This window comes from Nakaseomyces glabratus, chromosome I (assembly GCF_010111755.1).
Source record: "Nakaseomyces glabratus chromosome I, complete sequence".
Lineage (NCBI taxonomy): Eukaryota > Fungi > Ascomycota > Saccharomycetes > Saccharomycetales > Saccharomycetaceae > Nakaseomyces > Nakaseomyces glabratus.
In genome coordinates, this window is record NC_088959.1 from 189294 (window position 1) to 215776 (window position 26483).

Here is a 26483-nt window from a genome sequence, read left to right on the forward strand (position 1 = left end):
CCCTCCCTCTTTTGGGCCCTTCCACATACTCTTCTGTGCTTCCCTTTCGTACACTTTCCACACGCACTTTTCTGTGCCCCACCTTCGCGATCGGAAAAACCAAACAAATTAACGATAGCTCTTCTCTTGCTTTACTACCACCCGACCCCACCTAACAGTAAAACTGCTGCACAGACTGGGGGGTCCAACAAAGAAGCAGAAGCCTCGAGCCATTGTCTTCCCCCCATGCGAGTCTGCATCTCTGCTTCATCTCTGCTTTTCTCTTCATAGTTGGTATTGTCCAGTTCTTATGTTTTGTAATGACCCAGAAGTACGGGTCCAACCGGCCAAGTGTGATTTCAAGGCTTGAGTGCTCAGTACAGGTAGTGCTGATGCGTGATGGTACGTGTAGTCTCTGATTAACCGGAGCACTGAGTCATTTGTTTGGAATGACCTGTGCGATTGCTTTGGAAAAATTTTCTTTGATAATCAGAGAAGTTATATATAAGGAGCAAGGTGCTCGGGTGAACGGGGAGATGGTGGATAAGTACGTGTTTGCATCACATGTCTTGGGAGTAATAACGATCCTACAAAGTTGAAAAAACGAGTATTCTACGAGTTGTTACTACAGAGAAGAGTATAACTTTCAGTAGAGTGAATTATAGCCCAGATTTTTTCAAATTATTTACCACCTGATACAGAATGTCTACGATAAATATTGCTTTCAGACGATTTTGGCAGAGCGAGACTGGTCCCAAGACGGTACATTTCTGGGCACCCACTTTGAAATGGGGCCTTGTGATCGCTGGGTTGACGGACATCAACAGACCAGTGGATAAAGTGAGCGGTGCGCAAAACTTGTCATTGCTATCCACTGCGGTGATATGGACGAGGTGGTCCTTCGTGATCAAACCAAAAAACATGCTATTGGCCTCGGTGAACTCGTTCCTGACTTTGACCGCCGGCTACCAATTGGCCAGGATCGTGAACTATAGACTGCGGAACGGTGACACAATTCAACAAACTTTCTCTTACATCCTGAATGGTGCAGGCAACCGCAATAACGAGAAATTGATACAGGAGTGAGAAGATTGTAAAACCGGCAACTAGGAGAACAACATTTCAATAATCTCTATTTATTATATTAACATGAACTTATATATTATTTTATGCATATCTAACCTCATTTACAGAATAAAACACATCCCCATACCACTTTTAATCCCTTGCCTCCCAATTGAACACCTAAAATAGCCTTGTTTACTTATAAGTCCATCTATAACACCGATCCACTGGAAGGTACCATGAAGGCTTTATGTAAAGCTATCTCTTTGAAAGGATAAGTGGAAGAAGACCCCAAACACCCGGACACCACAGCCTTTGCACCCCTTTTAAGCAATGGAAGTGCCAATCCAGGCCCTTTTCCCCTGCAGGAGCGAGCTCATCAGGCTCACAAGTCCAGTTGACAGCTTCTATTTAAGAAGGAGAGCCAAGATGTTCTTGCGTTTACCTAATGTTGGCTTGAGTTTTGCGATCGAGTTACTAGAAGATCACGGATTTCAAATAAGTGATGGTGTCTGTAAACAAGTTTAGCGAGAAGAAGGACCTGGCTCATAGACTGGGGGAAGTTGTTGTGAACGCCCAGGATGAGGCCTTGAAGCACTCCGATGTTTTCAACTTGGCCATCAGTGGTGGATCCTTGGTCAATGTGCTGCACTCTACTCTGATTGAGGACAAGGACTTTGCCCCCAAGGTGAAATGGGACAAATGGAGGGTATACTTTTGTGACGAAAGAATTGTGCCATTGGACCACGCAGATAGCAACTACGGTGCATTCAAAACCGCCGTGCTGGACAAACTGGAACAGAAAGTTCAAGTATTCCCAATTGATGAATCGCTAGTTAACGGTGGTGAAAAGGAGTTTCAAGAAATTGCGGAGAAGTACGCAGCCATTATACCAAAGAGCTTCGATTTGATTCTGCTGGGTTGTGGTCCAGATGGCCACACTTGCTCTTTGTTCCCAGGTGAGAAGCACGCCTACTTACTACAAGAAAGAGAGAAAAGGGTTTGCTGGTGTCACGACTCCCCTAAACCACCTCCAAACAGAGTTACTTTCACTATCCCTGTCTTGGAAGATGCAAAGCAATTGGTCTTTGTCGCGGAAGGTGCCTCTAAGCAAGACATTATGCACCAAATTTTTGATCTCAAGAATAATGAATTGCCAACTGCGTTGATTAATAGCTTATTCACCACAAAGGTGACTTGGATTGTCAACGACGAGGCGTTTGCTAAAGTCCAAACAGCTTAATCAATCCTGTATTTCTCAGCTCTAATTCACTTCTTCTAAGTATATATGCAATCCAATATTTAACTAATAATTCTCTACTTATATAAATTTAGTTCTTTTATGGAATTTATACTTTATTATCATTCAGTTCCATATATATTCTGAATTATTTTGAATTCAAATGCAATGCCTTTATATATATATATATCTGGTCACTAATACAAACTATTCACCAAGAACTTGGCGTATAATAGGCTTGTCGCGTAATACCCTTGAATTTTCGTCAATCGGCTTAGAGCCTCCTAATTTCTTAACGTTGGTTGCAACTCTAGTAGATTCCTTAGTGACACTGGCATACTTAGGAAATCTATACGCATCCAAACAGTCACTATTCAAGTCATACATCCATCCCTCCCTCTCTAATAGCTGGAAAAATGACTTCATCTCATTTACCGACCCAATTGTGTTTCTAGATCCAATAATTATGAGCTTAGATTTTGCTCTGGTCATTGCTACATTTACTCTTCTCAACTCTTTTAATAACGAACCACCATTGAACTGCGCGTTACTTCTTACCATCGATATTATTATACACTCCTTATCACGCCCTTGAAATTGATCAGCTGTCAAAATCTCTAGACCATCATATCGCTGGTTCTCAAATTCTTTTTTCAAGGCACGTAGCTGTGCTCGATATAAGGTCATAACACCTATTGATTTAAGGGCGACACCTGACTCTATCATGCCTTCGATGCATTGCCTAGTTAGTTCTATTTCACCAGCGTTTGTAATATTGTCCTTCTCAGCTGATTCAGTAATTGATTTGGACGCATCATAATTTAAGAATAGCACCTTATTTTTTGGAGATAAAACACTCTCTAGCCAGCAACTATCTGCTGACAAGTTTGGGTTTATATATGCTGCTAAATTATCCGTATTTATTCCCAATTGCTGAACAGCAACTTCTTCATTACCACATCTCAGCTTTCCATCATATATCAAGTGATTAGATAACTTGACAATTTCATCACACATTCTGTACTGGAAAGTCAACTCACAAAGAGCTTCCGGAAACCGTTCACACAATATCTTAAACATAGAATCCTCTAAGCCACCTACTCTGGCAGATTCACTTTTGACCAATGGAGGTAACTGAAGGTGATCACCCACCATAATAAACTTATCCGCAAATCTTAACGGACCTAAAGCAATAGGCAAAGCAATTTGGCTTGCCTCATCAATTATAACATAATCAAAATCTTTTGTTCTCATACTTAACATCGTATCTCTAATCCCTAAACATGTTGTAGCAACAACAGGTATATTATCAATAAATTCAACATAGTCGTCTAAAGTCTTTATAGTCGAATAGTCTGGAATATATGGAATAATCTCACTATGGATTTTGCTTCTTGATCCTAGTCTACACATTTTTGTGTTATAATTTTTCAATTTGAGCATAATATTATCAACCGCAGAATGGGTATAAGAGGTTAATAGGACACTTTTATTATTTTTCACTAGTATGTGGATAATCTCAGCAATTACAGTTGTTTTACCTGTACCTGGCATACCAAGAATCAAACAATAGTCTTCAGCTCTCATGACTTTATCAATAGCTGCCTTTTGATCAACATTAAACTTGGTTAGAGTGCCTGGATTATATGGTACCATAGGTGATTTAGAAGAGGCACGAAATTTTGGAGGGATTCCATCAACGAGAAGTAATCTTGTCTTAATATCACCACCTTCAGAGGATTTGAGAGCACGATCTTTTTGAGTTAAAGGATCCTTGATAATAATTGGTTCCTGGATTGGGGTATTAAATAAATTCAGTAAGTTGTACCTCGCCATTGATAATCCTTGTTGTATGTCATTCTTATCAATCCTATACGTAATCTGATTTTGAGTACTCAAAAGTGCATTCGTGTCCAAGCTGGTATGCAAAGCACTTATTACCCTTTTTGTACCAGTATCGCCTTCCGAGATGTTATTGTTCAAGAGTTTTCTATTAACAGCAACTGTAATCTCCATGTCTTCAACTGATATAACAATTCCTTGACTCAATCCAAAATGACCTCCTTCATCACTGATCAAGACATGATCATCTCTAGTAAGTTGCGAAGATAGAAAGAATGGGCCAATTGGTGACGAATATGATCTTTTAAAAGTAATCACAAATGGATATCTCCCTGTAAGCGAGTTTTCATACGATTTTACAACTAGATTACTCAAACATTTTCCGCTATCTTTCTCGCGATCAATACTATCCATCAAAAATAGCTCGTGGCTGAGACATTTATAACTTGATTCTTCTTTTGTAATCAAGTCATTATACTTTATGAAAAACTTTTTTTGTGATTCAGAAAATTGTCTTGTTAAGCTTGATTCATTGCCAGCACTACATTTCTTCGAATCGAAACTAATATCACTTGTTAATTGCTCTACCACATCACAAATATCTTTCAAATAACAATTATCGCAGAATGAATTCCCCAAAACTGGTGGTAGTTTCAAATTCTGTATTTCTTTCACAGAAATTTCACTTAAATAATGCTTTAAGTAGGTAGTTAACTGATTTCGAGCCATTAATACATGCTTAATGGAACTTATGTTTTGAGGGAATTTATTCATCGTCTTATCTCGAGTATAATATAGCAGATAAAAATCAACCTCCATCTCATATCTATCTTTCAGCAATAGAGTATATATTAGACCTTGAGCTTCATGTGCTATGCTTCTAGATTTACCAGTTTTAATTTCCAGAGGCACAATAAAACGGTTTCTCTCTACTAATGCTTCTACAGAAGCATCCAAAAATCCTTTAAAACCGTACATTGGTGAGACTATATTCTCTTCAATATCTATCACGTCCGAAATTGAAATTGGTTCGGTTCTCCTTGTTCCTGAGACAGGTACATAACATCCATAGCTACTCTTAGAGACATATTTTTTCACAAATTCAAAAATGTTTGAAAAGTGGTCTTCCATTATTTTTGTTTTTACACTATCTTTATTTTCTCCACATAATACTATTGAAAAATGAAAACCATCTAAAAGATCATTCAGTTTCGATTGCATATACTCGAGTGTAATACTGTTATCAGTCACCTTTTTTCGGAAAGCTTCTTGTAACAACTCATGGACAATATTACCTATAAGGATTGGAAGACTTGGCTCTTCTCTACAATCTTGAAAAAACTCATTCAGTAACGCTTTTCGAGGACAATCAATCGATGTACCAACCATGGTGGCAGATAACAGGATATCAGGATTCAAGATTAGTAAATTGTCATTAACTTTTTGAGTTACAGGATCTACATCTGAAGACAACAAACGCTTATTGGCACAGTTTTTACCTTCTATAATATGAATAATATCTCCTTCTTTAAAGTCAAGGTACACCCACGGATGTCGTACAATAACTGAGCAAGTAGAGCTACTTGATTCTTTACAGATCAATATCTTTTGTCTACCAATCTTGTCTAAGTTCATTTCACTAATACTAATAATAAGTAGTCGTTGGAAGCCTTTCTTATGTATCACCCAGCTCGGCATGTGCAAAATTGTTGAGTCAATTCTAGAGTTATATCCACTTTTATCTTTAGATTTGTAAGAAATTGCTTCATTTTTAGGGAAGGGCGTCTTGTTAGATGGTAATACTTGTGTTTGTTCTAAATAGTCCACTAAAGAGTCATCAGAATTTTCAGAGTTATCAGAATCTTGGCATTTTTCAGAATTGTGTTCCTTTTCTAGTAAATCGCTTGATGCTAACTTAGAATTTAGTTTTGGTATTGGCTTTCGTTTGCTATCTTGCGATAACAACTCGTCTAACAAATCATCGTCATCTTCTTCTGTATCTCCTATATGAAAATTGCTTGTATTTGATGTTGCCTGTAAAAGCTCTTCATCACTATCAAATCCTTGATCTATATCATGAATACGTTTATCACCTGCATTATCAGTTGAAGTGCTTTTATCTTGAGAGCTGTAGTTAGTTCGCATGGGTCGACAATTACTATTTTGGCATTCAAGACCCTTATCCGGTGATGAAGGAAGGTCCAAAGGTATCCCAGACATTTGCTGGTCCTCAGATGCCACTTGGTATATATCTCTTGAATTTTGCTCCTCATTATTATATCTATGAGCGGTTTCTGATCTACGATTAAGAACAGAATCACTATCGTTCATATTGTTAAGATTGATAATTGTCTTCCATCTATTAGGTACTATTGGAGTAGATGATGGACCGTTGGTAATATAGTTGAGTTCAGAGGAATCAGGATCATGGTTAGTTTTATCCGATTTATCACTATGCAGTGGAGTATATCGCCATATTACCTCTTCTTCCGGATACATTTTTTGAGTCGTTAAAGGTTCAGGCACTGATAGCTGTTTTTGTATGTGTCCTCTAATATTACTCATATTACCATGCTGCTTTGAATTCACAATCATCGATTTGGACCGTGGAATGCTGGTATCATGTGAGCCTGACTCTTGCAATTCTTCGGAAAGCTCATTGACAATTTTATCTGTTTTCTTGGACCTCCTTAATTGAGTAACAGATATTGAATGCACAGTATTTGTTTTATTTTTGGAACTTAAAGTATCAATTGGTGCAAATTTGTAGCGTTCATTTCGTAACCTAAGTGGCTTTTGCTTCTTTTTATTCAGCTCTTCATCATTTTTTTTAGTTGTAGTAGGTTTAGTCGGGGACTGAGTAAGATCGACTGTCCTTTTCTTATTGTCTCCTGAATTTACCATGTCGTCATCTTCTCTAACAGTTTATGGTTTTGATCTGATCGCCGCTATATTTATCACAATGAACAATCGCCCTGCTTCTTCTAATTCACAGTCTATGAATTGAGATAACCAATTATCTAGGATTATTAATACACCTTATATAGTACAAATATAGTGGAAAGTAATCTAACTTCTATAAAACTTCGCATTTGAATATTGCGTATTTACACTCACTACTTGTTACGCATTTTTTGATCCGATTTTCTAAGCTCATCGCGATTTTTCCAATTTACAAGCAGTTGACATGTCAAGTGATGGTATCATACCGGACCAAGTAAGTCGCAATATGCTCGATTTATAAGCTACACACAATTTAATCTCGGCTATTATATATTTAGTGAATAATTTTCATGCTAGTCTGTAAAGTGAACTTCTTTGATATCAAAAGTTAAAGTTTATAATAATGATCATTTTGAAAGCACTGTAGAAAAGCATCGATATTGTCTCCATATACTACCATTGGGTAATATATTCGAACATTAATCCACACCGGAAAGTTTCCAGTATATTGCATTTGCTAAAGACACTTCAGCACATTGTTCAATAAGAAAAGCTTTCTATGATATTGTCTAGTCTACTATTGATAAAGGAGCGTAAATCAAGTAGCTTTTTCTTAGTCTGCTCATCCACAGCAGCTGCTAGGTAATTTCTCTCAAGTTCTTCTATATCATGCTGAATTGAACGTACCAACTTGTCAGTTAAGTTTGAATTAGGTAACTTTGCTTGGTCTTGTTCATCATCTTTCATTAATCCATGTACATTGGTCAACGAGCTCTCATTACACTCTGTTATCTTGTTGTATTCTTCTTCTGTCGGAACTTGTAGCCCAAGTTCTGCAAAGACTTGTAATAAAAACGACTTCTTGACATAACATTTTTCAACTATCGATGCAAATGAATAGCCTAATCTCACCAACAGCAGTACTGCATTATGTAGCTCAGATCGTAATGCTACTTCACTGTCCACAGTTTCAGTTAACTCGTCATTTTCATATGCTTCTTGATGACATTCTAGGGAATGAAGTGGTTCGCCGCCTGCGTCATCAATCATGACCTTTTTACATTCATTATATATCGACAACTTTTCTATATTGCTCCAGAATTAAACTCTTATTAGTCTAAAGAGAACGATTAACTAGCTATACTCATTTATTATATATGTTACTTGATGTCTCGCTACAACTTTTTTTTGTTACTTTAGCAATTACCTTTCCACATCAAAAATCAAACAAAAATGCGACTTAAATGTGGACAGTCAATATACTAAACAATGAAATAAGAAGGCGCCTGATTTAAATACATACAAAGAGGTTGGTGTTAGCATTCTGTTAAATTCACAAACAGTGTTAACGAGGGCATTAGAAACTATGTCAGAGCTCTAAACAATATTTATTTAGGTTTATATTCTATGCAAACAGATCCTCTTGACCGGCTTCCAAATCACCATCATCATCCATAAGGTCTGCAAACTGTAGAAAATGATTTGGCCTGTGTATATCGTTATAGAATTCAACAGGAATTCTGATTGACATATCATCTAGTGTATCCGGAAGATTTGTAGGCATGAAGTAGTAATTCCACACTCCAGTGCTAGGTACGAAGAAGTTCCCAGAAATTCTATCTGAAAGCATCAATTGTGCGTTTTCACTGTAGTTTGGTTCAAATCCCTCAGGGATTTCACTAACAGTATCCTTATTTTGCATTGCCCAAGCTAGACCTTTAATTGAGGCCGTGAAACCTGAAATACTAATTGACCCAGGAACCGAACAGATTGAGATCATGATAGGATCGTGTTTGCTGTTAGAAAAATGCGAAGCGTGATTCATCAAAGCAGAAGGTCCCATAAACTTAAAGTCTTCATGTTGTATATTAACCCAACCCAGAAGCTTCAACCCTTCCAGCTCCTCATAGTCGTCATGATTTGGGTGGCCAATAAATTTTACTGTTCTATCGGTACTAATCTGAGGCACCAAAACGACTGTTTGGATTTCATTCACATTAGGATGATCCTTCGGAGAACTACCATAAATATATGCAGCAACTTGTAACTTGACATCTGATATTTGAACTAGCTTCTCAAGTATGTTCTTTGGAAAAATGTATACAGGTTTCTCTTCAATGAACTCACCAGCATTTACATAAATGTTTTTCAAACGAATATGTAATAAACTGTTAGCAAGCGCAGATTTTTTCCATTCACTTTTAGAATTGAAACTTTCGGTTTCATAATTTGAGGATGTTACAACAACAATTTCTTCACCTTGAGCATTAATGGCCTTTGTTTTAGTGACTGTCGTAGATTGGCCACCTTCAAGTAGTTTTTCCTTATCCAGCTTGGCCTCTTCCAATTCTGCCATTTTTTGCCGTTTTACCGATGGAGCTTTGATATTTTGGCCTAATATCAAATCTTTGATTTCAGTCTGTGTAAGCGCGGAAATTTTTACATTGTACTTTTTCCCGTACTCTGCTAAAATCAGATCCCTCATTTGACTTTCAATTTCAATCCATTGCGAGTCCGAAAAAGATGGCCAGAGGTGATGCTCTTTAATAACTATAGTAGGATCACGAAGCAAGATTGATTTAGCCTGCTCTTCATTTGTTTTTAAAGCCCTAAGGAGTAATATTAACCGCGAAAATGCTGTGTAGGATGAGATGGTATCTAGCCAATCATCGTAAATGTTGTAAAGGACCATTTTTGGTTCAGAGGCACGCATAACAATATCCGATAGCTTATCAATAGACATCGCAGCAGAGAAAGGTAATTTCAGTTCGGTAGGCCTGATTGCTACGTTAGGAAAATCGAGCATGTGAACTTCCAACGGATCAAGCATAGCCTTTCTAGTCACAATAACTTGCTTTGGTTGTTCTTCCTTAGGAAGAGATCTAACCAACGCACTTACTTCTTCAGCTGTCTTCCATTTTGCCAATTGGCTCAATCGCTTTTGTCCTGACCACACTGATGTATGAATAATCTTTAAAAATAAATGTCCTGATTTCGGATTCAACATAAATACGCAACCGTTAACTGCTTTGGTTGCAACGTTCCCCTCAAATGTTTTATGCACCGACACTCGATAGACATTCGTATCATCCACGAAAAGTTTAATGTCATCGTTAAATAACTCAGCATAATTGGAAGAGTTTAAGAAAGGTTCTTGAACAGTGGATTGATAAATTTGCAAACCTTTCCTTATTCTCTCTCTCAAAACATACAGTGCTGGATTTGCCTTCATAATTGTTTTCATACCATTTTGTATCAATGGTTTGAGCCCATCAAACCAATTGCCATAGGCATCATACATATTATACGCCAAATCTATGCATATCATAATACCTGTTGGAGATGGATACATACTGACATTGTCGGTAGTATAGTCTAGAAACTTTGCTCTTGCATATCTTGAAATATCATGTGAATCATAGTCACCGTAACGCAACTGTACATCGATCCACATTTTGTTACTACTAATACTTGAAGTGTCATCATTACTATTGTGCAACAGGGTGGGCTTTGAAACCTTCCATTGATCTATACTTGTCAGGGTAATATCTGCAGCAGATGAATTCATTTTGTATGATTTCCTTGGATGTACTGACTCTTTTATCACATTCTCTATTGCCAAGGATGATAGTTCGCCATCGAGAATCTGACATATATCAAATACAACGCTTTCATGAATTTTTTGCCATAAATGAGCTCTGAATATTTGTATCAACGATATTTTTAACGTGGGTATTTTACCATGTAAAAAAATACCCGTTAAATCTAACTGTACAAGAAAACCAACATACACATTTGCTCTATTAATAGTAGGTGACCACCACAAAGTGAACCTACGGTTAGGTATTTGACTCAAACCTGTTCTTTGAGCATGCGTTAATCTCTTGAACTGCATCGAATCTTCAAAACCTGACGCTTTCTCCCAAAATAACCCTTCCCATGAATGGAAGCCAGTACCTTTGAAGAGGGTATGTTCTAGAATAGTTTCTATACCACCTAAAGCTTGGATTACATCTGTTCTATAATTGTTCAAATTCCACAGCTTACCGTCATGATGAGCATTGGTCCACCAAAACGCTAATGGTCTATCGAGTGAGAATTGTTTAAATTCCCTTCTCACCCTGTGGCCTCTATCATATGCCAAAGTTTGCCTGTCTCTTTGAAACAATGTGCTTATTCTGGGGATACCTCTATCCCATGAACCCTCAAGTTCCTCAAAAGACAACCTCCTATTTTGACTCATCGCTTCTAATCTTTTATTGGCATACTCTGCCCATACACGTTGTGAATCTAAAAACTCATTTTCCCAAGTTGGAATGTATCGAAAAATAGTTGGTATCGATTGGCTGTCTTCATGAGACATACCCGCTCTGAAGTGAGTAATACCTGTATCTGTTTGCTTTGAATATGCTAAATCAGAAGAAGGGATAAGAATGTGAGAAGCACTCAACATGCCTAAACCTCCTAGCTCTTTAGGTGTATAAAACACAGCAGGTGGAAAACGAGTAGGCATTTTAGAATTTAATCCAAGTTTTACTCTGTTCTGAATACGTGTTTCAGACTTAACCAATATGTCTAACAGTGGTTCGGTTGTTATTATTGCCTCTCTGAAATAAGTAAATAATGCGATTAGAGCCGTATTCCATTTCGCAGCAATCTTTGAAAAGGTAGCAGAGCCTGCCGTCATTAGTATACCGCGAATAACTCCTTCAAATATATCAATTGACTCCTGAGAGACTTTTAAATATGCAATTGCTGTTCTTTGTTGAGTAGATTTCTCGACCAAATCCCATACACTTTCCGAGACTGTAGTTAGTTCATCAGTTCTGAGCTTAGGAATTATCCGCACTTCAAAACCACACAATGTAAATAACAAATTTGGGTTATTCTTACTGTATACTGAAGCAAAAGAAGAATCCCATTTTATTTCCGCAATTGAACCAGGTATACGACCTTGCACTTCCCAAAAAACTGCTCTTCCAAGGTGTACATCTTGTCTAATCAGTCGCATACGCTGATCCTTTGCCCAGCACTTTTTGTTGGGATAGTTTATAATATCTTCGAAGTTTGGATCAGGATTTTCTGACAAGTACTGGAATGTCAGGTCGTCGGCCTCTTTCTCAGAGAAATGAAACACCATATATATTTTATCCAAATATCTCATGTACAATTTTAAGGGGTGTTTATCAGCAACCTCTGAAGAGCTGTACTCCATAAATTCATTAGGAGCACTAACAGGACCGGCAATTTCATTAGCCCTATCAATTCCAAGAATCAATATATCCATAACCAAGCCATAAAATTGATATAGGAATGAAGCGAATTGTAGACCACGAATAATACCATACTTATTAACATAGCTCATATCTTTGAAATTGACAATTACATTATTTTTTGCAACCATATAGTCAGCTAGGTTAGGATCCATAACTAGTCTGAGCAATCTATTCAGCAGAGTAAAATCAACTTTTTCGACAAAAGCTTCAAGTTTCGATTCCAGCAACACTGTGGATTTATTTCCATGAACATCCCATATTCCATTGACGTTATTAATACCTTGAGCCCATTTATATACAAGTAATGGTGATATTTCAGAATCACTAGGTTTTATCCAATTTGGAAACAGATTCTTTTGCTCAGCTTCATACCAAATGTATTGATCTAAATAGGCATCAGTAATCTTCTCCAATGGATCGACTGCATACACAGGAGAAATATGGTGATAGTGCTCTACCATATTGATATCAACTGGTTTAAATACTCTTTGTGTTAAGAGGTATTTTTTAACTCTATTCAAAGTTTCATGAGGATTGTCGTACGCATCTTCGATTAGCGCCAATTCTTCTCTTTCAGCTGCATTTAGTCGAGTTTTGGCACCATAGGAATCCTTCAAATTTTCCAAGGCTAGTACCAAGATCTTTGTATCATTTTTATATGTCAAGGATGGAAAAGCAATAGGTTTGAAACTTCTTGTTCTTAGCCAATCAACCATTACTCTAAAGATTGTAGATGCTTCAACTGGAGTTAATTCAGGTCCATTCTTTTCTATCTGAGCTTGACGGTCTTGTTCATTCTTTATCCATAATCTTGTTAGTCTTCCTAAATTTCTCTTGGCAGCGTTTTTTTCGATATGAACACCTTTTTTCATTTTCTCCCTATTTGAATGTGCAGAAGAAATCCATCCATCCGCCTTGGCTCTTACATATCTTTCTATTATAGTTTTTATTGGAAGTGGCATTCCTGGTACATCCCAAGGAATGTTAGCTTTCCAGCATCGCCATGCTTCACTCAAATGCTGTAGAATAGTTCTAGCCTTTTGTTGTCTCAATCCCTCCGGTATCATGTCAAGTATATCATTCATTACTGATGCTCTCAATTCAAGGTCATAATAGGCATCAGTTCTCTGTTTGGTAGTCGTTTTCACAATATCATTATTTCTTCCTTCAAATTGTCTTATTAACAAATTAGATAACCATCTTTCTAAAATAGGGATAATACCTCTTAAAAAGAATATCCAAATACGCCATGCAGGATGCCAAAAACCACATCCAGGCCCTTTACCAATAATTTTATTGAACTTAGAGTATACCACATGTTTCAAATCCTTACAAGCTCTTATCTGATGCATAACCTTGTACTTGTATCTGTAGATACCTGTCAACTGACCTAAATGGTTAAGAATATAATATAATCCATCAGCCAGTTGAAACGGATCAATATTTCCTAGTCTGAACTGTAAGTGTGCATCGACTATGAGTTTTATCATTTTTAAGATTTCTCTCATTAAGTGAAATGCATTCCCGAATCTTGATTTTTTTCTTTCCTTAGTAGTTAATGTCTTTGTTGGCTTCAGGTTGAAATTGTAGTCCAAATGTAGATAGTTTAGTCCTCTCTTGTGAATAAGTAAGTTTAACATATTATGACCCTGTCTACATAATTGTATACCTGCCTCTAACCAGTCGATATGTGTTTCCTGAAAAAATTTAGTACTCTTTAAATCCTTCAGAAGGTTGTAATTTTTATGATTTTTTCTATTCCGCTTTAAGGCATTAAAAACATCTTTCTTTAGTAACTTTTGATGCGAGACTTTTACTTTGGTAGGTTCACCAGATCCTGGACGTTCATTGTAGGCTCTTTTAACTAAGGAAATATCTTCTGCTCTCTTCATATGACCCTGTCTCCTGTTGAAAGGGTAAGGAGAATGGTACATTTCGAATGCATCACCAGTGGTATCATCAAATAAGTCAACTTCTGACATTAGTGGTTTCAGTTCACATCCAAGGTCGAATAAATCTTCAGTATTACCAAAATTTTTGTCAGAGAGACCTGACACATGTTCCAAACCCACATCAAACACATCACTAGAGGTTTTTGTAATTTTCAAGCAAAATATTGGGTGAGAATGCCAATTTAGGGTAACTGATCTAGGTCTGGAATAATACAGGTTTGGATAGGCTAGAATGTGTTCATTTCGTAATATGTTTCGAAAAATAATTCTGTCTATCGCATTAAAATCGTTATAATCCTCATTTTGAGTATCATCAGATGGATATAGAGGCTCGAATCTGGGCCCACCAGGAATAAAAGTATTAAGAGCCTTTGAATTCATAAATGTTTTTTTATCAAACAGATAATAGTAGTTCCCATCATGAGTTCCATTCAATAAGGGCTTTGATAAATTATGTAAGGAACGGACGTCTTTAACATTGAGTTTCCATTTTTTATATGATGTTCCGTTTGTCTTGGTACGATCATCTTCCAATGGCCTAGAGTCATACAGCCAATCCGAAACTTGTGCATAATCTGGGTCATTCGATTGGAGTTGTATCCCCTTTTGGCTATCTGAGTCGTTTATATGATCTGAGTATGATAATGGAGGTTCATCATCGTCAAATGGTGGTAATCTTATTCTTTTAAAATGTGTACGATCCCGTTTCTCTTTTCGCATAGCAACCCACATTGTTGACCATTGAGCAATATAGACCGGTTCTATAACTCTAGGGATTTCATTAACAAATGTTATTGCTCCAGCTGTATGGTATAGCACCTTGACCTCCTTGTTACTTTCCCAAGGCTGCGGCATATTTTCTAGAAGCTTCAGAATTGCATGAGGTAAATACTTTAGCGCACCTAAGAAAGATTTTTTATCGTGGTCAAATCTTCTTGAAGAAATATCAGCATGATTATCAATTATCTTCCTCAAGTGTTCTGGTGGCATTTCAATTTTTGAATAAGATATCTTACCCTGTTTTAGTTTTTTTAAACGCTTTTCTTGCTTTTTTATTATCTTTCTAGACCTCTTCTTTTTAAAGGTTTTTGGTTTATCGTTAGAACTTGTTCGTATCTTTTTGGTATTGATATGCTCTTCGTGTAAGTTATGTTCTATAGGTGTCTCATTCAAAAATGCAGCATCTAATCCCGGTGGTGGTAGAGGCGGTGGGGGTGGAGGCGGAAGTTCACCATTTTCATCTATTAGGCTATTTGAGTCCTCAAAATCGTCTTCAATATCTGGAGGTGGAGGCGGAGGAGGTGGCAGTGGAGAAGACGGCAGTGCAAATTCGTCAACAGAGTTCCCTTGTATATCTTCATCACTCTCAATCTCAAATCCAGCTAGAGCAGGTGGCGGTGGTGGAGGTAAAGGTGATCCCATAATGATTTGATACCCTATATCTAATGGATTGTATACTTTAAAAATTCCAGTTGTTAATATTACTAGTGAGCGTCTAAATATAAGGGTTTGTGATTATGATTTTTATTATTATGGAGATGAGCTTCGCTTAAATTTTTGTTCGATTTCGGGTACGTGATTAAATAGATACATACGTACGATATGATAAAGATCATTATTTACCTATGGGCTATTTTAAATTGAAATATAGTTCTTCAATTTTTAGTACAATCTAATAGATATAATACTAGTGCATATTGCTACATTTTCCTCCTACACTCTCTTGCAATGGATCGAGCTTCTTCCATCTCTTGTGAAGTACCATTCGAAACACCTACTGCAAGGTCATACGCTTTCACATAGTTATTTGTCTTCAATTCAAATTTAGCAAGCCATAGTCTAGCTTTGACGCTCTCATCGGTCACCAAACCCTCTGTTATCCTTTCTATCTCAACACATTTCTCCATTAATAACTTGCATTTGTCTATTCCATTTGTTTGCTCAAACAGCAAGGCCAACTTGTATAGAAGGGCGGTATCTTGCTCAGATTGCGTAGTCAATTGTAACGCCCTTTCATAACACTTGATTGCCTCCGCATGATTTCCCACCTTTGCATAGCAAGAACCGAGAGCTTGCCACATTCGTTTGTCTAGAGGCTTCAGAATACACGCTCTCTGGAAGTAGTAAAGAGAATATAGATGCATGTCCAAAACCTCATATGCTTGGCCCAGACCATACCAGGCTCTAAAATCTCTTGGATCTATGTCTACAGCTCTTCTATATGATTCTATTGCTGCATTCGAGTTTTTGAGTTCTACAAATTCATGACCCATCAAAGTCCATGCACTTGTTGTTTTCTTGTCTAGTGTTAGAGCACGGCGAAAATACATTATTGATTTTTCATGTTCTTGCCTTGCGCTATAATAATTAGCAATCACACAACAAGTTTCGGGTCTAAATCTATCGATTTGTGATACAAATTGTGCTAGATACGCCAACTTTGCGTTCTTCTGCATCACATATAAGATATTAGAGAATGTATCCATATCATCGAGACGATAAGGATCATCTTCCATTATTTTTTCAAATATTTGCTCGGAGTTAACATAATCCATATATTGATAACTTGTCAATGCTTTTTGGGCCTGCAGAAAGGTAAAATTGGGGAATAGTGTGAGTAAGTCTTCGAATGTCGTTAAATATTCATCAACATTGCCTTGAAACTCTTTGAATAATAGCAATTGGAAGATTTTAAATGGAATGTTGGACTCCAATTTCGATTGGCTGTTTATATTCTCTAGATTTTCGAACTGAAAGTTGGACATAAAATGACTTAATAGCATCTGCGACTCCTCAACAGTTGTAATACATTCCAATAGATCTGACCAGCAGGAGTAATTGAATGAATAGATACGTAAGGATCGCAAGTATGCCCTAATAGCCATAGATTTTGAGTTAGACTCTTTTAATAATATGCCTCTCAAATAAAATAATAAGGCATACCCTAGAGAGTTTTTAGGGACTTTGTGAGATTGAACATCTTCAAGGTATTGATCTAATTCGTTTAAAATTTCAGTAACCCCACTTTGATCATTCTTGTTGTGAGGATCATCTATAGACTTTTTCTTTAAACCTCCAAAACTGGAAAAATCATCGGCGGCATCAATGTTCAGGTTCCGGTTACCTGCATTATCATACTTAACACTGTTTTTTTCGATAGTTAGGACGTTCTCTAAGGATTCCTGCGTCTTCTTATCCCATGATAGATACATGCTGTACAACTTCAGAAACTTCAAGCTTGGATTAGTAGCATCTTCCAGATAAAACGCACATCTATCAAACTCTTTGTTATCAAACATTGTGGAAACATACAGGTACTTGTCGTACTCTTTTTCATTAAAATAAAAATTAGATTTGTTATCATGGAAACTGAGGAAATTTTTGTTGGGAATATCTCCTGAGATCTTGCTATTTCCTGGTTCTTTGATCTCAATATGTTTGCCCAATTTGTCCATCGGTGACTCCAATCCCAACTGATCTACCGTCACCTCCTCGCATATACCATTCAGGGCCTCAGCAGCCCATTTGGAAGACCCATTGAGCTTCATCATACTCATTTCCAACGCTGCTTTGCGTAAATTCCATCGCACATCGCGGATCAACTCATTACTTAGTTCCATTATGAAGTAAAACTCCACTTAGAGCGCACAGACAGTATATAATGCGAGTTGACTCAAAAAGAAAAAGGACAATGCCGATACCAATTGGTCAATAATATAGCTAAAGTGGCTACAAAGTCCATATCATGATACATATTAAGTTAGGCACACTCAACTTGGTGTGACATTTGTAGCGAGATTCCTTGAACTTTTCATTGTGAGATGAAAAATGCCCGAGTTCTTCGCAGCAACACAAAATGAAATTTTAGCAAAATGGTTTGCAATAGACTCGATGGCTTCAGCATTGGAGGCGACTGCGATCTGTTGGGTGTTTCATTGTGATATCTTAGGACTAAATAAGATACTATTAACGCTAGTAGGAAGCTCACCACAGAAGGAGGGTAGAGGCAATTAGGCAGAAACAAGAAAAGAAGTCGTTCCATTATTGATAGAGTGGTAATTAGCTTATTAGACAGTACAGGTACTTTGACAGGCTATATCAACAGAAATTATCAGTATACATTCTAATTGATGAGTGAACAGAATTCGGAGCAATATTTCGAGGCTCTTTGCGAGCAAGAGCAAGCTCTACAGGATAACCATGAGCATTTGAAGTCTGTCTTAAACATCCTAGGAAATGTTGTTGATGAAGAGGCTAGTGATGAGGACATTGTTACTTCTTTAGGGAAACTATCGAAGACAGTGAAAGTCTTGGTTGATAGTTCGGTGGACTTGAGATACAAGAAGTTTCGGGTTACGGATGTACGATTTGCACCTCAGGCAGCGGAGCAATCACGATTCGGAGGCAACTCTAATGATCATTTAAGGCAGATCCAAAAAAGTGGACGTCTACGGGAGTATGTTTCTGTGCTTGAAGCGATCTATAATGACTCACTGACGTACATCAATCTTTTGACAAAATTGTCGGTGAACCTTGCAAAGCAAATAGAATTCGCTGACCATTCAGTAAGTGAATTCCTACTAGAAGATTGGAAGCCACCTCATGAGCTTCAATCTATTTTAGAGAAATTTGTTGATATGGAAGAGGACCCAGAGGTATTAAATGATCAACTGAACAAGTACATGGACAACATTAAGATGGAAAGAGCAAAGTATAGTTTAGAGAATAAATACTCCTTGCAGGAACAATTGAAGACGTTAGAGAGCGAATTAAGCAGGTGGAGAGATGCATGGGTAAATATTGAGAGCCTGATGTTTGGAGATTCACCTAACTCTATGAAGGGGATGTTACAAAATATTGAATCGATGAAGAAAGAACTTTCACCAACAGCAGAAAATTAGTAGAACATGTTTCTCATCATTTTGTTGTAAAACTTTTATGAATTTCTGACAAGAATCTGTTTTGCTGAGATCGCCAGCAGCTATACATTGCATTTAACTAAATTTGTTTTTTCTGTTTTATCGTTTACCATTTATTATCCATCATTATTACTATTACTATATTTTTTCCCATTTGTGGATTACCAAGCATTAAAGCATACCTGCATGAACTGGTATGAAATAGGTCTGTTTATAAATATTAATTAGCATAATTTAAGCCTTCGTACATATATCTTTCAAAACCATATTTTATGAATTTTATCTAGACACACATTATTGCGTAGATACAAATGTTGTAGATATCGTTGTTGCTAAACATAAAAATAGTTCCGATGACTTGACAAAAGGCACTGTTGAAATAAATGCAAGCACCTATTGCAAAGGAAACGTGCTGAAGATTATAGAAGATCGCCATTAAGAGCCCTAAGGTCATTGTTTAGTATACATATGTCAATTATAGTAAGGCCTCGAAACTTGATCAAAAACAAGAGTGTGGCTAGCAGGCTTTCAAAATTTTATAGTGACTTACCTGATAATGCACCAACTTTAGGTGAAAACGAACAATGGTTGAATAGCTTATCCAGTAATAATAGAATTGGTAATCTGAAGAGAGATTATGATAATTTTGCTAGGTTTCCATCTAATGAGAGCTTTCCATGGACATTTGAAAGAGACTCTACGAATCCGAAGAAATGTATTGTTAATACGCCATTATCATGGCTCACTGATACTAAATATCTGAGGCAATTCAATAAGAATAAGCATCTGCAAAGTAATTTTGTAGATGTTAGAATAGTTAAATGTACAAGTGGGAAAGGAGGTGACGGTTGCGTCTCCTTCTTCAGAGATGCCGGAAGAAGTATAGGGCCACCAGATGGTGGTGACGGCGGGCATGGTGGAAGTATATATGTCCAAGCAGAGAGTGGTCTCGATTCTTTAGCCAAGATGAGGGCAACTTATGTGGCGAGTGATGGTGGTTCTGGACAGTCCGGACAGCTGGACGGTGCTAGAGGTAAAGATATTCTAATTACAGTTCCTACAGGAACTGTAATAAAGTGGTGTTTACAACCCAAATTGATCAAAGAACTTATGGAAGAGAGGGTAAATAATGGACATTATACTGACAAAATTAAGAACCTTTTGGAGAATGAGTATTACGATTTAGAATGCTTCAATGATAATAGATATATGGGCGAACTGCCTTCACATATTCAAATGAAGCGCTCATCAAACACAAGTTCATCATGGTTATTTAAAGAAAAGGATGAGCAATACCATAGAGATAAAGAATGGTTTGTTCAATTAGATAAGAAGATGAGACTTTATGACTATGGGGTATTGAAGAGTGAGTTAGAAGCAGATAAGTTTCCACTTTTTGGAATAGATTTGAGTACACCTACCAAAAAGCCAATATGCCTTCTGAAAGGTGGGAAAGGCGGGCTTGGGAATATGCATTTTTTAACTAATCTGATTAGGAATCCGAGATTTGCTAAACATGGTCGCCCAGGTCTTGACCAATATTTCTTGTTTGAGTTGAAGATGATCGCTGACCTTGGTTTGGTTGGGTTACCAAATGCCGGTAAATCAACATTATTAACCAAGATATCTAATGCGAAACCTAGGATAGGGCATTGGGAGTTCACGACTCTAGAACCTTCCGTAGGAACTATTTCTCTTGGCATTCAAGGCCCACAATTTACAGTAGCTGATATACCAGGTATCATCAAGGGAGCATCTCAAGACAAAGGTATGGGTATCGAATTTCTAAGACATATCGAAAGATCAAATGGATGGGTGTTTGTTATTAGCTTAGAGAACCCGGATCCTTTAAATGACCTTAATATACTTATTAATGAGTTGGGTGGTCAAGAAATCATTAAGCAAAAGAGAGTGCTAGTGGTTGCTAATAAAGCAGATATCAATCATACTAGCACTGAGTCAAGAGATAAGTATATGAGACTGAAAGAATTCTGTGACTCCAAAGGGTGGGATAGTATTCCAATAAGTGCATTGCATTCTCATAATATTGATAAGCTACTTGTTAAGATGGCCAAATGCAGTGGGAGGCTTTCCAGCTGAGCCTAACTTCACGACCATATACTGATATATATTCTTTGGACAAACTGCATAATGTAGTGTGACCTGTAAATAGTACACATATTAATGGCAATAAACAGCGTAGCTTCCCCCATTCTAGTCATGAGATGAGCATCGTCATTTACCGATATTCTTCAAGAAAATTTTTGAAAAATAGAAACGTGAAATAAAAAAGCGATGAGCATGCGATGAGCATCTATATTTATGTAATTTAAGTTTGGACATGGCCCTTGTGTAACACAAGTTTTTGCAGCAGATATAACCAAGAAACTACTTGTTCAAATAGTGTCTTAATACACCTAGAAAGGGAACTCATTGAGGTAGAAATAACACAATTATGACTGAGGAAGTATCGAGAAAACAGAATTTCAGACAGTTGGGTCTTTCCAAGTGGTTAGTTGAATCCCTGGATGCTATGAGGATACGGACACCTACAGCTATTCAAAGCGGATGTATTCCAGAAATTTTAAAGGGTAGAGATTGTATCGGTGGTGCTAAGACTGGTTCTGGTAAGACTATAGCTTTTGCTGGTCCGATGCTGACACAATGGTCAGAAGATCCAACTGGTATGTTTGGTATTGTTTTAACACCTACTAGAGAGTTAGCCATGCAAATAGCTGAGCAATTCACAGCTTTGGGTAGTTATATGAACATCAGAGTTGCATTAGTTGTTGGTGGTGAAAGTATCGTTGACCAAGCTCTACAACTTCAACGTAAACCTCACTTCATAATAGCAACCCCAGGTAGACTGGCTCATCATATATTGAATAGTGGTGATGACACTGTTGGTGGCTTAAAGAGAGTAAAGTATTTAGTTCTGGATGAAGCTGATATCCTTCTAACCGAAACATTTTCAAATGACTTGAAGACATGTGTCGGTGCATTACCACCAAAGGAGAAGAGACAGACTTTGTTATTCACAGCTACTATCACTGACCAAGTCAGAGCGCTCCAGGATGCTCCAGTACAGAAGGGTAAGCAACCGTTGTTTTGTTATGAGGTTGAGAACGTTGATAACGTGGCTATTCCATCGACTTTGAATACGGAATATGTGCTTGTACCTGAACATGTTAAAGAAGCATATTTGTATCAATTGTTGACATGTGAATCTTATGCAAATTCTACAGCAATAATATTCGTGAACAGAACCACAGCCGCAGAAGTCTTAAGAAGAACTTTGAAAGCATTGGATGTAAGGGTAGCTTCTTTGCATTCGCAGATGCCGCAACAGGAAAGAACTAATTCCATGCATAGATTCAGAGCCAATGCTGCCAGAGTTCTAATTGCTACAGATGTGGCTTCCAGGGGTCTTGATATTCCAACAGTTGAACTTGTAATAAACTATGATATACCATCTGACCCTGATACCTTTATTCACAGATCGGGTCGTACTGCTCGTGCTGGTAGAAAGGGTGATGCTATTTCATTTATTACACAGAGGGATGTTTCGCGTATAGAGGCGATTGAAGCTAGGATAAATATGAAAATGACAGAGTGTGATAAAGTTCACGATACAGCAGTGATCAGGAAAGCATTAACTAAAGTGTCAAAGGCAAAGAGGGAAGCACTGATGGCAATGGAAAAAGAAAACTTTGGCGAAAGAAGGAAACTTCAAAAGAGGAAGACGCAAAAGGATGGTAAGCGTGTCTAACTACGTATTAATGATATATAACTAAGGACCATATAATTAGCTTTGATAGAAATACTGCATTTGTTCTGACCTTATATTTTACTGATCAAGAAAATGATATATATGGTTATGAATATTATTTCTTGAAGTTTTAAGTCAAGACTCTTGATGCGACGGATGCGAAAAATGAATTTTGCGAAAAAGTTTTGATTGAAGGTGAAGCTCATCGCATTCTAGATATGCGGTGTACTGGTTGCGGAGGGACAATTATATAACAATACTATGAATAGACACATATTGAACATATATTTTTGAAAAATAAGTAATTGAGGAATAACATTGCAATGAGTAGAGCGCAGGAGATCAAGGAGAAACTGGCGTTGCAAGCCGCCATTCAGAAAAGCTTTCAACAGGACTCTACAAAAGTGCTGAGTTGGCTTACCCCTGAGGGTAATAAAGAGTCGGGGAGTGGTCTTGGTGAAACGGAACTTAATGAGAGCAAGAAAGACTTCTTCCAATTACCTGTTGTCCAAGTCGGTTCTGGGCTTTCTTTTCAAATGGAGAGCAACAATGCAACTACTGATAGCACAGACATACACACTATCGGAGAGTTTATCAAGAGTGATAAGAAAGTCTCTTCTTTGGCAAAGAAGAAGAAGAAGAGAGAAGAGGCAGTTCATGAAGCTAGAGATAGCATACACAGAATATCGAAGGATGATACAAAGGCTATGATTGCATTGAAAAACAAGATGAGGAAGACAAACAGAGAAAATATAAGAAAGAAAATTAGCACGGACTCCAGACAAAATGATAGCGATTCTGATGATGAACCAAAAGTAGAAATAACCAAGAAAAAAACCATTGGTTTGTTATTCACTGGTAAGAAGAAGAAATGAATGTTTCTGAGCTTGTGGAGTATGGCCTCCCGACACAGTACAGGCACGGGTATACAATTGGGTGTCTTAGGGCTATAAGGAAAACATCTTATGCGCCAGGAAATAGTGTTAATTGACTGGCAATGACGGTCAATTATATTGGACTCACACTTGACACTTGATGAAAGGTTATATGTGAGATGAGATGGGATGCTCATCGCTGACGTAATTGGGCCCTTGTGATTTTAGAAAATTTCGACCAGAGAATATCCTTTGCTCTCCGCTTTCTCTGCAATGATCTCTGTGCACTTTTACTGGAAAATTTTTCAAAAATTGAAAAATTGTGAAAAAAATATGAAATTTTGATGGAAAATCTTTTGCGATGAGCTTCCCAGTATAGGCTTTTGCTATGCCAAAAATATTGATAGGTATTGTGTTTCCTTACTTAAGAATTACGAGTCTTGGTGGCAAGTTTATATATAAATAATTCTAGTTTTTGAGCGGTAGTTGTCTTTGGGTAAGAGAGTCATAGACGTTTTTCTGAAATAAATCATACTAGCAGTATCTTTCGTTTGTACTAATAAGACTGGAAGGTATATTTGCAGAAAAGGTTCCTAATATCTGGATATAGTGGATTTTCAAGAGCATATTAACATCTATCGGCGTAATACTATTTATCAAGAGCAATATGAATTATACTCCTATGGATGGACAGATGCAACAGCATCAACACAACCAGCAAGTTGCCACTGTGCTGTGTTGTAACTGTGGTACTCCTATTGATGGTTCCAGTGGTTTGGTAATGTGTTATGATTGTATTAAATTGACAGTGGACATTACACAAGGGATTCCAAGAGAGGCTAATATTTCGTTTTGCAGAAACTGTGAAAGATTTTTACAACCTCCGGGACAATGGATCAGAGCTGAGTTGGAATCCAGAGAGCTATTGGCTATTTGTCTGCGTCGTTTGAAAGGTCTGAATAAAGTTAGATTGGTAGATGCTTCTTTTATCTGGACAGAACCCCATTCTAGACGTATTAGAATCAAGTTGACAGTGCAAGGTGAAGCCATGGCCAACACCATCATTCAACAGACTTTCGAAGTTGAGTACGTTGTTATTGCTATGCAATGTGCTGACTGTGCCAGATCTTACACCACCAATACATGGAGAGCCACTGTTCAAATTAGACAAAAAGTGCCTCACAAGAGAACTTTCTTGTACTTAGAACAATTGATCCTGAAACACAATGCCCATGTTGATACCATCAACATTCAAGAAGCCAAAGATGGTTTAGATTTCTTCTATGGTCAAAAAAACCATGCCGTTAAGATGCTTGATTTCTTAAATTCCGTCGTTCCAATCAAGTTCAAGAAATCTGAGGAGCTAATTTCGCAAGATACTCACACTGGTGCCTCGACTTACAAATTTTCATACTCTGTTGAAATTGTGCCGATCTGTAAGGATGACCTGGTTGTTCTACCAAAAAAGCTAGCAAAGTCCATGGGTGATATCTCCCAATTTGTTCTTTGTACCAAGGTTTCTAACACTCTACAATTCATGGACCCTATGACTTTACAAACTGCTGACTTGTCCCCACAAGTTTACTGGAGAACTCCATTTAACGCTTTAGCAGATGTTTCCCAACTAGTTGAGTTTATAGTCCTAGATGTCGAACCAACCGGAATGAGCAAGGGTAACCGTGTCTTGGCTGATATTACTGTGGCCAGATCATCTGATTTAGGTATGAACGATCAAGTATATTATGTTAGAACACACCTGGGTGCCATTTGTCATGCAGGTGACAGTGTTATGGGTTACTTTGTTGGAAACTCGAATTACAACTCTGATCTATTTGACGGTCTAAATATCGATCACGTTCCTGATGTTGTCTTGGTTAAGAAGCTATACCAAAGAAAGACCAAGAAGAGCAGAAACTGGAAGCTTAAGAGAATGGCCAAGGAGCACAAGGATATTGATGCTTCTCAAGACTACAATAACAGATCTCAAAGACAAGAAATGGAGCGTGCCGAAAGAGACTATGAGTTATTCTTGCAAGAATTGGAAGAAGATTCTGAGTTGAGACAAACTATTAACTTGTATAAGAACCAGAACGCTGCTGTACCACAAGAAGCTCACGAGGAAGAGGAAGATGAGGATGCCCCACAAATCGATATTGATGAATTATTAGACGAGTTGGATGAAATGACATTAGATGAGCCAGAGGAGCAAGGAGAGGTTGCTATGTGAATGTGCCTCACAGAATCAATATCACATAATATAATTTTTAGATCTGAAGGACTGCATTACGGCTCAAATTTCGCACAATAGAAAGAAATTCAGAGAGAGTAAAACAACATATTCGTTAACATCTGTGTATATTATTTAAGAGAGCATCATTAATAAAAACTATAATACATTTTGCTAGTTAAAACTTCAAAAGACCTCTATTAAAAATTAAATATGATATTTTGATTTCAAGTGTTCCTACGATTTCGGCCTTCAGTTTTTTCACAAAATGTAGAGGGCATCGCACTCGAATGCAAAACCCTTAAAAATAAGCCCAAGTGAGTAACTTCTAGTAATAGTTAAGTATGGTGTAAAACCCATGAAATGCAAAATTGTACTGAAAATACTGAATAACTA

The 26483-nt window shown here is 37.4% G+C and overlaps 11 protein-coding genes across 11 annotated transcripts; 7 read left to right on the top strand and 4 right to left on the bottom strand.

Annotated features, from left to right (window-relative positions):
- Window positions 1-681: 681 nt before the first annotated feature.
- On the top strand, window positions 682-1065 carry MPC2 (mitochondrial pyruvate carrier; the record flags this gene model as incomplete). The annotated part of the gene is made up of 1 exon (XM_447346.1): window positions 682-1065. The coding sequence occupies one exon, from the start codon at window positions 682-684 to the stop codon at window positions 1063-1065; it is 384 nt and encodes a 127-aa protein (XP_447346.1).
- Window positions 1066-1549: 484 nt separating this feature from the next.
- Window positions 1550-2287, top strand: SOL3 (6-phosphogluconolactonase SOL3; the record flags this gene model as incomplete). Its single annotated transcript, XM_447347.1, has 1 exon — window positions 1550-2287. The coding sequence occupies one exon, from the start codon at window positions 1550-1552 to the stop codon at window positions 2285-2287; it is 738 nt and encodes a 245-aa protein (XP_447347.1).
- A 204-nt stretch (window positions 2288-2491) lies between these two features.
- On the bottom strand, window positions 2492-7030 carry DNA2 (bifunctional ATP-dependent DNA helicase/ssDNA endodeoxyribonuclease DNA2; the record flags this gene model as incomplete). Its single annotated transcript, XM_447348.1, has 1 exon — window positions 2492-7030. One exon carries the CDS (start codon window positions 7028-7030, stop codon window positions 2492-2494), a length of 4539 nt encoding a protein of 1512 aa, XP_447348.1.
- Window positions 7031-7609: 579 nt separating this feature from the next.
- Window positions 7610-8119, bottom strand: GVI51_I02035 (uncharacterized protein; the record flags this gene model as incomplete). The annotated part of the gene is made up of 1 exon (XM_447349.1): window positions 7610-8119. The coding sequence occupies one exon, from the start codon at window positions 8117-8119 to the stop codon at window positions 7610-7612; it is 510 nt and encodes a 169-aa protein (XP_447349.1).
- A 355-nt stretch (window positions 8120-8474) lies between these two features.
- On the bottom strand, window positions 8475-15719 carry PRP8 (U4/U6-U5 snRNP complex subunit PRP8; the record flags this gene model as incomplete). Its single annotated transcript, XM_447350.1, has 1 exon — window positions 8475-15719. The coding sequence occupies one exon, from the start codon at window positions 15717-15719 to the stop codon at window positions 8475-8477; it is 7245 nt and encodes a 2414-aa protein (XP_447350.1).
- A 278-nt stretch (window positions 15720-15997) lies between these two features.
- Window positions 15998-17917, bottom strand: CDC23 (anaphase promoting complex subunit CDC23; the record flags this gene model as incomplete). The annotated part of the gene is made up of 1 exon (XM_447351.1): window positions 15998-17917. The coding sequence occupies one exon, from the start codon at window positions 17915-17917 to the stop codon at window positions 15998-16000; it is 1920 nt and encodes a 639-aa protein (XP_447351.1).
- A 510-nt stretch (window positions 17918-18427) lies between these two features.
- THP2 (Thp2p) lies at window positions 18428-19198 on the top strand (the record flags this gene model as incomplete). The annotated part of the gene is made up of 1 exon (XM_447352.1): window positions 18428-19198. One exon carries the CDS (start codon window positions 18428-18430, stop codon window positions 19196-19198), a length of 771 nt encoding a protein of 256 aa, XP_447352.1.
- Window positions 19199-19684: 486 nt separating this feature from the next.
- Window positions 19685-21316, top strand: MTG2 (putative GTPase MTG2; the record flags this gene model as incomplete). The annotated part of the gene is made up of 1 exon (XM_447353.1): window positions 19685-21316. One exon carries the CDS (start codon window positions 19685-19687, stop codon window positions 21314-21316), a length of 1632 nt encoding a protein of 543 aa, XP_447353.1.
- A 355-nt stretch (window positions 21317-21671) lies between these two features.
- On the top strand, window positions 21672-22985 carry DBP8 (ATP-dependent RNA helicase DBP8; the record flags this gene model as incomplete). The annotated part of the gene is made up of 1 exon (XM_447354.1): window positions 21672-22985. One exon carries the CDS (start codon window positions 21672-21674, stop codon window positions 22983-22985), a length of 1314 nt encoding a protein of 437 aa, XP_447354.1.
- Window positions 22986-23308: 323 nt separating this feature from the next.
- On the top strand, window positions 23309-23860 carry NOP19 (Nop19p; the record flags this gene model as incomplete). The annotated part of the gene is made up of 1 exon (XM_447355.1): window positions 23309-23860. One exon carries the CDS (start codon window positions 23309-23311, stop codon window positions 23858-23860), a length of 552 nt encoding a protein of 183 aa, XP_447355.1.
- Window positions 23861-24527: 667 nt separating this feature from the next.
- Window positions 24528-26087, top strand: NMD3 (ribosome-binding protein NMD3; the record flags this gene model as incomplete). The annotated part of the gene is made up of 1 exon (XM_447356.1): window positions 24528-26087. One exon carries the CDS (start codon window positions 24528-24530, stop codon window positions 26085-26087), a length of 1560 nt encoding a protein of 519 aa, XP_447356.1.
- Window positions 26088-26483: the final 396 nt, after the last annotated feature.